At 35.6% G+C, this 13,047-nt stretch overlaps 1 protein-coding gene across 1 annotated transcript in view; it reads right to left on the bottom strand.

The window, feature by feature from the left end:
* Positions 1 to 13,047, bottom strand: part of LOC139730887 (putative receptor-type tyrosine-protein phosphatase mosPTP-1) — a 269,592-nt gene that overhangs the window by 158,037 nt on the left and 98,508 nt on the right. The window contains exon 3 of the mRNA XM_071641763.1: positions 9,519 to 9,738. Within this exon, the coding sequence (XP_071497864.1) occupies positions 9,519 to 9,738 (220 nt within the window). The remainder of the gene's footprint in view (positions 1 to 9,518; positions 9,739 to 13,047) is intronic.

Below are 13,047 nucleotides of genomic sequence, written 5' to 3'. Positions count from 1 at the left end.
TATGCATGTCATTCTCCCATCTCTGACCAAGACAAGCCGATGTCGAAATCATTTGATAATGTACACTGCAGCATTTACAGTTATATATTGAAAACATTTCTTGTGTACATTTTATGAACAACAACAACAAATATATATATATATATATATATATATATATATATACATATATATTGTTGTTGTTGTTGTTTATAAAATGTACACAAGAGAAACTCCATTTAGTAACCTCAATTCCAAAAATAATGACTGATGATCAAATGATTTTATCCATGAAAACCAACAGCAAGGCAAACTTAACTTCCAAATGTAACCCAGCACATTGGGTGATTTCAAGTTCGGTGCTAGTGCTAGTGCTAGTGCTAGCCCCCGAATAACAGCGTTAAATCGAGCTCCAACACCGACGGTCAGATTAACGAGGCGATACCGATCATAATTATCGATCACCAGCACTAGGTGTTGGAATCACAGCACCGCGAGCTCCGCGGGAATTGCGCGACGAAAAAAGTGATTGCGCGTGATTATAGTCAAATATTAAAAGATGTAGCCAAAATTGCTTAGTTTTAGGGACATAGTGGGGAAGAAATATTAAAATGCCACAAATTTCATCCACTCCCAAAAATACAACTATCTTAATTTTGCTCCCAGGCTCAGATTTATAAAGCCATGTCAAGAGTGTTCGTGTACGTTACGTGGGCGACCACTGCATTAGCATAGACTTTGCACGTAAAACGTGCATCTATTATGGACGTCAATATGAGTCTCGTACGGCAACGCCAACACCAGCACCGAACTTGAAATGACGAAAATGTTAATCCCTAGGGGCTAGTGTTAGTCAATGGCGAAAAAGCACGTAAATGGCTAACACAATCGGCGGAGCTCGGTTCAGCAGACGACATTCAACACCGAACCCAGCACCAGCAACCGGAATTACGTCATAATTTTGAGGTCAACTCCCAACACCGACGTGATTTCAAGTTCGGTTTTATCGCCGGTGCTAGTGCTGAGATAGCACTAGCACTAGCACTAGCACCGAACTTGAAATCACCCATTGGCTGGCAGATGTAGTCTATTTATAAGCCCAAAAATGCTTAAATTGGTTTGGTCACGTTCTGGCAAAACAGGATTATACAACATGAACATCACACGGTATCATTTACTGTCTGTTAAATTACATTTTTGTTGTTTGCAATTGTCTTGACCAGGTACACATAAACCACAAAAACTAAAACAAAAAACAAAAACAAACAACAGAACATGTTTGTTAAACAAACAACTAAACAAAAAACTAACAAAAATATTTTTTTGAAATTCAAAAGAATGAATGTATGACGCAGAGTCAGTGCTCACTTGAAGCACAGTTCAATTTCTTTCTTGAATTGCCAGTTTCATGAAATTTGATATATCATAAGAAACAAGTTTGATTGGCAGCCTATTGGAAGTACAAAGCATTTTGATTCTGTTGATGAGATTTTCATACACAACACACAATTGCATGACCATGCGGTCAATTTACATTTTCTAGCTCAGCATTATGAAAAGGCCCCATGACATGTGTACATAGCTGTAAAAAAAAAACTGTTTTAAAAATGGGGGGACCTGTACCATAAACTACTGGCTTGACACTCCAAACAGAACTTAAGCACAATCTTGCAGTTTCGACATCTGTTTGTAAGGAAGCCAAGAACTGGTTTCTGTACGTAATCTCTTGGCAAACTTCTCTCAGAAAGATTACAAGGGACCTCTAAGAGGTATCATATTGCGGATTCTCAAGTTGCCTGGAATGGCTTATTTTGCAGGATATTCACATTATTGCTTGTATCAAATACAGACATACATACAGAAACATACATACACACACATATATATAGATATATATATATATACAGTTATACAAGCAAACACACACAAATGTTTGCATTCAAATTTAAGCTTGTTGATATTTTGGCATATCTTACTGAACCATGTTGATCATTTCATTTCATTTCAAAAATTTAGTTGTTAAATTTTTGTCTTTCCTTTTAAAAGAAGCCCAACGTTAAAAGAAGTTAAAACTTGCACATTATGTACTCTCAGGGTAAAAACTTTTCTTGAGCTACTGTATATGGCCTTTTTTACGATCAGTGGTGTAACTTTTGTACGCAGAGGGTCAAAATTTCAAACACAATATTTTTTCATTATTCTGTTTGATTCCTGTTGGAAAGTATTCAAATTTTTGAAAAAATAACATTTCAGACCTTAAAGCTGAAGAGTTATTGGTGTAATTTAAGGAAAACCCTGGCACCTGAAGTAAATTTAAGCAAAATTTTGTTTTCATGAATTGCACCATAATGACAAAACTCTGTAGTCAAACTTCACCATGCAAAGTTTATATGGTTAACAACAATATATAGTTTGTGAATCAAAACTATTTGGGGGTTGAATATAAAGTGAATTAAAAAAAAAATACATGAGATTTATAAATTTTTGGTAAAAATACCAATTGACATGCAATTTTTAAGATTTTAACTATTTATTGGAGGGCAAGCCAGGTCAAACTCTATACTATAACAAGTCTTTAAGAAGGGCTACCTTCCTATGTAGGTTAAATGAAATTCCAATCATTTCTCTAAATCTTGGATTTTTCACACATGGATGTTTCGGAGGTGACAGTTAACATAATAGAATGTTTCGGAGGTGACATTGATATTAACATTCAGTTTTTTTGAGAATAAGTGACAATAACACAAAACTTTTTCTTTTTATCAATGTTTTTAATAAGTATAACTCGAGAACAAGAAATTAACTCCTGTTTCAAGCAGATAAACCACACAGAACAAGTATTTTTTTACACTTCATTAATTAGCATGGGCACCGGTAGTTTGCCTTCCATTTGGACACGGGTTGTAAGCTAAATATTGTAATCTGAAGAAACATGGCATTCCATTTTCTACCTTAAATTGAGATGAGGGTGTGAGATCATTTTAGTAATGTTTCCTTGTTCTCAGAACATTTTATTCCACAACACCAGGGAAGAATCACTTCGTTTCGGAGGTGACATTCAATGTTAACATTGTGTTGAAATATTCATTTACAGTAAGAATATGACGGACATAAGCTAGATATTGTAACCTGAAGAAACATGGCATTCCATTTTCTACCTTAAATTGAAATGAGGGTGTAAGATCATTTTAGTAATGTTTCTTTGCTCTCAGAACATTTGATTCCACAACACCAGGGAAGAATAACTTTGTTTCGGAGGTGACATTCAATGTTAACATTGTGTTCAAGTATTCATATAGTATGTCCCCCCCCCCCCAAAAAAAAAAAAAAAAGAAAAAAGAAAAAAAAAGTACAAAATACAAAATACAATTAGACTTTTGCATTGATAGCACCCAATATGATTAAATCAGCTAAAATCTACTTTGTGGTCTTAAATTATAACATCTTAGCTCTATTTTGCAGAAAGCAATTTTGGTTAAGTGGTCTAAAAGAAATGTGGATTGTTATAAAGGATGTCAGGAGTCTGATTCTTCCAAGTTTAGCACTTGGATGCTCTTGGAACTGCATATTAATGAATAAACACAATATACAGAACTTGGAGGGAAGGGATTCCTGACATGCTCTACAAAAATCCTCATTTCTCTTTGACCTCTGAAGCAAATTGAATGGGGTTTTCTGTAAGGTGTGGGCAATGAGTTATAGTTTCAATCCCTCAAATTGTATTTTAGATTGATTCACTATCTTTAAAGTTATCGTTGCGGAGGGTACCATTGTAATTTTTTGGTGGGGACATAGGTTATGAATGCCAAAAGCAAAAATTCTTATTTGACTTGTATTATGTTTTTGTTTGAACATAGTATTATAAATACATGTAGATTAATTCAAGGATGTTCATGAATTCTTCATCATTCTTGATAGCCACCATACAAATGTTATAATACTGGTGAAAGGTGTTTGGTTCATCTGGGATAAATTTTCTATATACCAGATTCATTTAAACTGTTGACAGTACTAAAATATATTTTATGTATCTTTCTGAATTGCTTGAAAATTACCAGCAATCATTAGTCACTTTTGAGAGTAAAAAGTATAAGATAAGAAAAAATCATTTTATTGTTTTGGAGGTGACACAACACAGAGACAACCCAACTTCTCAGGTGTTAACTACAAGTAATATATTGTGAACATTCATGTCTTTCCTCATGGCTTTAATTTTCAAATATAAGCTCTTTCTTTCAGTTCTTACTTGTTATTTTGTTTAGTTATTCTCTTTCATGATAGTGGATACTAGCTCATATTTTGTTTTAGATTGTAATTCATACTAATCTTTAGCAAGTTTTTACAGTTTGGTTAAGACAACAGTTTGTGTCTCCCAGCTGAAGAGAGCAGCATAATGCTTTTGTGTGAACTTATGGGGATTTTTTTTTTTTTTGGTTCAGTAATTTTACCCATCAACTTCACAGAAGGTCCCGGACACAAACTGGTCTCAAATAACCCTATAAGGGACCGAAGAAGGACAAGTTCACCTCAATAGACATGAGGGTTGAGTAAATACAGCAATATTAGTAAAACATCAGTGAGAGTTTGAGGAAAATAAGGCAATCCATTCCAGAGTTTTGAATTTTTGAAGTTTCTGCTCAGTCAAAGCTGAATGAGAAGATTTCTATAGCTTGTGATGTCACACGTGTATCAGGATATAGAGAAAGTATCAAGAAAATTCAACATATTTTCACTTTTCTTGCATAACAAAAGAACACTTGACTTCTCTCTTTTGGAAGGCAGGGTGAATAATATTGCCCTAACATACATCAGTAGCAAGTTGAAGAAATGTGCACTTTTTTCAAAAAGTAAAGTTTTGTGAAATTCACTTATATTTTCTTTATATCGTTGTATGCATGTGACATCATACACTGTCGTAGTCGTCTCATCCAGCAGTGATTGCATACAATGTAGATACTTTAAAAAAAAACATAACTTTTGAATGGATTGTCCAATTTCCCAAACTTTCAATGATGTGTTCTACTAAATAATGTTGTTGCATTCACTCAATCCACATGTATATGAAGGTGGACTTGTCCTTTAAGAAACCATTTTCTTTTCCTTGAAATTTCAGTACTTAAAGCCAAATTCTAAGATAAAACATAATAACAAAACAAGGTAAACACGTCATCAAAATTATATTGAGATAGAAATACAAATCTTGTTTTTGGATCTTTCCCTTTCCAGTCCTAGGGACTTGTTCCTCTGTTCACTTTAGTTGTCAGATAACTTCAATAATTTTAAAAAATACAATGTCATAAACAGTTGGTTCAACTTGGAAAATGTAATAATTATTGCAATATTTAAAAAAAAAATCACATAATTTTGTTTATGATTACCACGTTGTACATGGAAAAACAACAACTAAGAATTCAAGAACAAGTTGTGTACCAGCTATACATGTAGGCATGTGGCCTTTTTGTGGAGTTTGATTATTTTATGATTTTTTTTAAAGATTGTTGACTACAATGTAGGGCATGCATGAACTGCCGCATGTATCACTTTGGTATCAAGGGAATTCTGGTGAGCTAGGTATACAAAAGTCACTTCTGTTGTGATGATTTTGTAGAAAATGTTAATAGATAGTGAAAAGAAACTGAAGTCTTGCCTTTCACTATCACATAACAATATGGTGTTAACAAACAATGTCACCTCCGAAACACAAGAAAAAGCAACCTACATGGAAAGCTGTGATTCGTAAATCCTCACAACTAAATTGCTTAAATTGGAAATCAAGCTTCTAAGATGAAAGCATCTATATGTTTACTTAACTAAAGCAGGAGAATTGATCTTGATTACAATATTATATATACAACAGATGGGTGTATTTTGTGCATTCTCTTTGTTAAAAAAGTGAAAAAATGTAAATTTGCCCTAAAACGTACAGTATAGTAATAAAAATAAGAGTGAGAGTGTGTTAGTTGATTTCTCCACTTTGAGACTTATGTTACTAAAATAAGTCAAACCATTGGTGTACATGATATGGTTTCTCTTCAATAGAAATGAGCAAAAACTCTTGTTAACAGTGTTTTGTCACCTCCGAAACAGTAATTCTTAGTTTTTATTAGATCTTTTATTAATCTCCAGAAAATTCTCACTTCCTGTTGCCATATTACTATTTTCATCCAAAAGAGATTCCTGTCAATTGGACAGAATCAAACAAAATTGCTTTGTCTTCGAGAAATTATCAAATATAATACGCTTGCTGTTTCGGAGGTGACGATTGTTTCGGAGGTGACAAGTGTTAACGGAAAATTGTAAATTGCTCCGAAATGAAAACAACAGGCTATATTTCTACTACCTTCCTTCAGAGATAATGTGAGGGGATATGTTACATTTTTGTAAATGTAATGTATAACTGATGTCAAGAACAAAAAAATCAAATACATAAATCTGTTGTCTCGGAGGTGACAAAAAAGTTAACGGAAAAGTTGCATAAATTTATAAACACTCACCAAAAAATGATAAGCTATTTGAATCAAATAATCTTTGGATCGAAGTTAAGTCAGATTGATTACTATTCTGTTTTGATGGAAATTAGCAAAGTTGAATTTTATAATTGTGAGCAAGAGCTAACTCAAAAGAGGGGTTAATTGTTAACGGAAAATGTCACCTCCGAAACATAAAGTTTGGACAATTTCAGTCTTTAAAGAAGACAAAGCAGAACCTGGTAAACATAATAGTTCTTAATGTTGGATACCTGTCTATCACCACAACAACAAAAATAATGAAGAGGAATGAACAATTTAATATGCTAGGTCTGACAAAAAAACCATGTCAGAGTGCATACACCAAAAGTGTTGGATTTCAAGCATGTAAGTGCATGCCACATCTGAAAGAAAAAGAGAGGAAAGTTCATTAAGGTACCCAAGGTAGACACTGTGGGTGGTAAGTTTATGAGAAAAAATAATGCATATCTGTCAGTGTATAAGAAAGTTATACACCAACTAGTGCCAAAACCGTGTTTTACACCACTGATTGTAAAAATGGCCATATGCTATATATTTAGCAAATCTAATATTTTGTGAATAGGGACTTCCCGCTAATTTTTGCGAGTGATTGAATTCACGATCTTGGAGCACAGTAATGAACAAAGGAATGTACGTGCATGCGTCACATTCACATCAGGTTTAGAGTTAATATTTCATGTGTTTTTAAATTTGCATATAGCACGAGACTCCCCCCAAAAAAAATATGGCGTATGCAGTATTTCCCTGGGGAAACCTTCAAAAAAAGGAGACTTGAAAGAACATGTGAGACACACTCAGTTCATTGCCACACAGAATGGAATATAACTCTGCTTGAAGATAACACCTTTCTCCTTTGTCAGACATAAATAGACACCACATTTCTGCACTGATAAGAAATTTTGTGCACAGTTTCTCTGTATCGATACATCCATTCCAAGTGCACTATAAAGTCATGTGTCTACACGCAGCTTACCATCGCGGAGAACACATTCAAAGAACTTTTGGGGGGAAGCGCAGCCGGAGGGGTTGGAATGTTTTATTGGACTGCCACCGATATTGAGCCATTTCCTGCCGCATCTAAGGCATTATGTCACGTGTGATTTGTGCCGAAACAATCGGTGAGGAATTCCCATGCCATCACATTGTGTCATGAACGTGTCACATTTATGACATCCACATTATCATATAAAGCATTTTGTGACACCCCTATCATTGCTTCCACTTTTTTTTTTCCACTACGCAACTGCCACTATCAGAGTCAATGACACAGAATTCAAGAATCCTTTTGTCTTTCAGAGTAGCCATATTTACACAAGTGTGAAGATTACTTTTAATGAAACATATGATTTCCTAAGTAACAAAAATACATAAATCTTTTAGAGAAGTTTGTGTACCAAACTTAATAAGGTAAAATCACCATAACAAGTACCTTTTTAAACAGGAAATTTTTCCTTTTAAGTGTATATCAAAATTGCAATTGAAGTGTGTAACTGCAGTATAACAACTAGTATAATACAGCAAGCATGGTTGCCATAATACAAAGTAACAAAGCACAATAGTCTTTTTTAGGTCAATCTTTCTTTTTAAAGTAAGGTATGCAAATGAGAAAGCTTACACCACAAAATCTATCGCTGATGGCATTTGACATTCATTTGACTGCAAATCAATACATTCATGTGTTGTCATTGCAAAACAATGAAATCATTTGCTAACAGATGAACCATGTTGCCTTTAAAACCTAAACTGTGGATAAAGAGACAAGGGGGGGGGGGGGAATAAAAAGTCATGAGATACACAATTGATGGTCACATCAGATAACATTTTTTAAACCAGAATAAAAGACAACAACAACAAAGCTTTACATAGTATTTAAAAGTTGATCTAAAACCAGAAGGGTTCAAAATTCATATACTTGGTACAGTGTTAGCTCCCCTCTGGTTATTAGCTGGTAATAGTTTCCATGAATCGCAAGGAGATTGGGCAAGATGCAAGCATGCTAGTCTCGGAACCGGGCTCAAGATCCTGCTCTGACACTTTATCTAGAATGATTTTCAATAAGTAAATCAACTCCTTCCAAATGTGAAATCTTCCTCAGCTTCAATAGCAGAGTTCTCCAAGATATCTGACAAGCTTCATCCTTTTTCCCTCTAAAACAAAAAGTTATTCAAATAACCATGTTGATGCAGAGAACATTTCCTTATTGTTTCGACAAATAAAACAAAATAATGACATCACAAATGAAACATGGAATGGAAAAAAAACCCACTTAGGTATCATATATCTTTGCAATGCAAGTCATGAGTTGAAAATATAGCTTTATTCAGTGTTTGAAATGATAACTCGCTGTAAAATGAAGCATGAAAAATTCAGCACTTTATTTTTAGTACATAAATATTGAATGTTCTCATTATTGTTCTCTTCAATGCGAAAATCCCAGGAAGCATTAAATCATCGTGACGACATCTACAGAAATTGATTAAACATTCGGAAATGGTCCAGGGCAGCATAAATGGTAATGTGGTGTTGCCATAATCATCTTCACTATAAACTTCAGTGATAGATCAAAGTGATGCCAGAGCAGGATAATGTGTAGGCAGGCAGCAAATGTATTTCCAGCACACATCTCAGACACTCCCTGTCATATCATAACGTTTGACACGGCGCTATTCCAGGAATTATAGTCAAAATAAATACTCAGCCCACCAGCAGCAGCTAGTTAAAAAGGGCTGCAAGATCAATCGCTCATCCTCTGGTGGGCTGGTCAACATTTCAAAGCTTCACTGGCCTGATGAGCTCGTCTGCGGAAAAAAAAAAGTTTGGAGCAAACACTGCATTCTGATGTGGTAAAACTGTTTGAAAACTGGGTAAATATCTGACTAAATTTTGTCAAGTGTCAGAAATGCTCTGTGGAATAAGACAAAAACTGCCAGCCTAAGAAAGGCACAACTCGTAGTCAAGATGCTCCAAAGTACCACATGCTCTACCCCATCCGCTTTGCTCCACCAAGGGAGGTGGGACACCATACCATACCTGTGCTGGTCAGCGTGGCCTGGGTGATCCCGACGGTCAGTCCGGCCGTAGGGGTGCTGAGGGAGGCGGGGTCGGCGATGCCCCTGGCCATGCAGCGGAAGGTGCGGTTGTCGTACCGCGGGTCCACATTGACTACCAGCAGGCTGTACTGTGGAGTGTCCAGCTGGTATCGTCCATTGACTGGATGGGATGAGTTGACCAGCTCCAATGATGTGTCCATCTGTTTGTTTGTTGTTGTTTTTTAACACAGTAATAAAAAAATACAATACAAAGCTTTAGTCCAATGAATTTACAAAGGCAGTCAGGATAAGATCTGAATACTTCTGACATATCTGGGAAAGTTGCATTCAATCCTAAATATAACAGGGGGGGGGCATTTCATGAAGCATTTTGTTTATAGATATTTTCTCTGAAAAACTGTTACAGAAATCCTTGCAACTGATTGGCTGAGAGCAAATTTGTACAACAAATTTGTTGGACAAAACACTTCATGAACTGCTCAACAGGATTGCAAGGCTCGGCAAGCTGCAGAAGGAAGTGATGCTCACATTTAAAAAAAAAAAATGAAAATATATATATGAAAAAGTAAAAAAAAATCATGATGTCATGAATGCATTTATTCAAAAAATGGGGAAATTATATATAATACAGAGCATAACAAATAAAATTTCAGGAAAAAAATACTTTCAATATAAAAAACAAATTTTCTTCTTTCAGACTACGAAAAAAGATAACGAAAAGAGTAAAAACAGTAGCTGGCAGCTCATTCACACCTTGTATGCAAGGCATTTTGGTAGAAACATACACATGAGTACTGTAAAACGAGGAATTTTCGCGTGCACTTTAATTTCGCGAATTTCGCACGCGAAAGTTCTTGTTTGCACTATATGCATTGAACACCAGTAGCACTTCGCGAAAATTTCATGCCACTAAAAAGGCTGTCAGTTCCAATCCGCGAAATTTCATGCCGCGAATATATCATGTTTTACAGTACGTACTGTTAAGGTCAGGGCCAACTTGATTGAGAGATTGCTTGACTGATTGATGAGTATATGAATAGAGAGCTGGAGTCACTTTCATTGAAGTTTCAATTATTGTTCTGTTTGGCTTTTACACTCCTTGTCTCAACACCAAGTGCCTTCATAGAGTTTTGGTAATCAGAGAAACACTTCATGATTTGGTTTCCTACATGGGACATTGTTGGAGTTGTGGTCAATAATTGCAACTGTTTCTATTTTAGTGTAAACAAGTGACTAGTGTATGTCTCTGCTTACCAGGAAATTGATAACAAAGAGAATATTATTACAGCAGCTTACATAATGAAATTTTGTCAAAGTTTGGAGCACTATCGTACAATTTTCTTTTCAATATCCCTTACTGATGAGAGCTATGTAAATAGTTAAGCAATAACAAATCTGAGAGGTAAACTATATCCCAAACGATCAAAATGATTCTTTTTAGTGTCAACTTCAAACTACGCATCTGTGATGTACTGAAGAAAGCGCTAAACCTGACAAAATTTGGCATGTTTCCAAGTATCATTGCTGTTTCAAAAAGAAAGTTTCCAAACAGCTATCAAATATTGAAGTGTCAGCGGCAACAAGGACCAGCAGTGCTCATGAGAACTTTTTCTCATTGAATTTACACGAACACTTGTAGGACGGCAACGTTCTCAGGACGAGGCTGAAGGGTGAGTTTGGGAACTTTGCCAAGTACATGGAATGCTTTCCGTCAATCCCTGGGAGTTTGCACAGGTGGGATGTTATTACTTTTGGTGAAGGCAAATCTTCTTGACAAGATTCGCTCGTTCGCTCATTCACCTCTCACCTGGTCACTTGTGAAGTGGCTGATTTGTCTGCCCTTCAGCTCAGGGAGAATGAGAGAGAGAGAGGAAAAAATATATATAACATATATCACCCACTTTTGAGATCCCAACTTGGCCAGATGGTTGAAACCTTGTACAGTTATTAGGCCAATTTCCTGGCCCTCTGACAGCCCTACCCCTGGACAGATATCATTGACCCTGTCGGCCATCACTGGACATATGTACAACAAGATGCTGCTGAGCCAGCTACCTATATGTGTTTGTGTCACAGGTAGCAGCGATGTGTCTACTTTCCCAATGATTTCCTAATAATGTTTTATTTATAAGTTATTTCTCCATTTGTGGTAAATACAGATATCCTGTGTATGAGGGATGATGTGTTTGTATAAATGTGTGCAAATGTAGAGAGATAGACTTGAAACTTATACATAAATATAGACTGACATTGATACTTCCTTCTCCTTGTTTTTTTTTAATTGCACATATTATGCAACTCAAATATAGAAAGACAGCACAAACCCAGACAAATGTTGGTCTGTGATACTGTTTAGGCGAATGTGGCCATTGAAGAATACAATTTCCAGCAAAACATTTTTTTTTTAAGTTTCTTGCCATCATAGCTGCTCTTGTAAATCTGAATAGATAACAAAATGTATTTAATGCATTACCTGCCATATAATCCAATATTTGTGGGCATTGTTCTTTCTTGAAAATGTACTGTCATGTACTCAAAACGGGGCTTGGAGAGGCTTTAATTTCAAAGCAGCATAGAGTAATGTGGTTCATCTTCGACTCAATTAGGCGGAATGTCCCATGGATATCCGAGTGGCTGGATGTCCGCCCCATGTCTTACGTGTTACAGGAAATGAAATTAAAAAGAGGGTCATGGCGAGTTTAGTGACTTTTCTCTTCCTCCCCTTCCCTTCTGTACAGTTTTCTCTGCCACCCACCCCCGTCCTTGGTAATGACATAGCATTGCGAGATAAAAACTGTTGTAACATTTTGTCCTGTTCTGGATCATGTGGAGTAATAGTAAAATCATAACGATGTAACATTTTCTTTCATCATAATGCTAATCACACTATAACCACACAAATTTGGGTACATGGGACTGGGAATATCCCAAAGGCAGCCTCTGTGTAGTCACAAGAGATCCATGCATGGACTGCATGTATTTCAAGAATTGCGACATTCTTCTTCTTGCTTTCTAAACCAATACCTACAAACAGTTTATCTGAAGATGGATTACTTTGCATTGTTTTTGACTGCATGTCAAATCACTCAAATTTGTTTGACAATTTGGCCATCAACAAAAATAAATGTACCATTAGTGTCAACTCCATTGATAAAAAGAAAGATAAAATGAAAGATTAAATTAAAGATTAAAGAATTTCATCATTCATTTTGGAAATGAAAAGATAGACAATACATGAAAGCCAACATATCTTTGTTTAATAAACATCAATTTGTTTCCTTGATTTGAAGTGCTGATTCTGTGTTCTGGCTGTGGATGTATGAGCTTCACACAAGCTCTCAGTTCCTCATACTCACTATCATGCTGGACGATGATGTAATAATGGCAGTGGAGGTTACTGCACTTCATCAAGGTCTTGATTGAATGGGAATTCCCCTCATTTTAATCAAAAGAGAAAGTGCTATTGTGGTTTTAACCAAAGAAAAAAAGAATTGAATAAATTCCCCAAA

The sequence above is a fragment of the Diadema antillarum genome, unplaced genomic scaffold, assembly GCF_040938485.1.
Source record: "Diadema antillarum isolate AM-2024a unplaced genomic scaffold, OU_Dant_1.0 seq00000341_RagTag, whole genome shotgun sequence".
Taxonomy (NCBI): domain Eukaryota; kingdom Metazoa; phylum Echinodermata; class Echinoidea; order Diadematoida; family Diadematidae; genus Diadema; species Diadema antillarum.
This window is presented reverse-complemented; position numbering and strand designations above follow the sequence as displayed.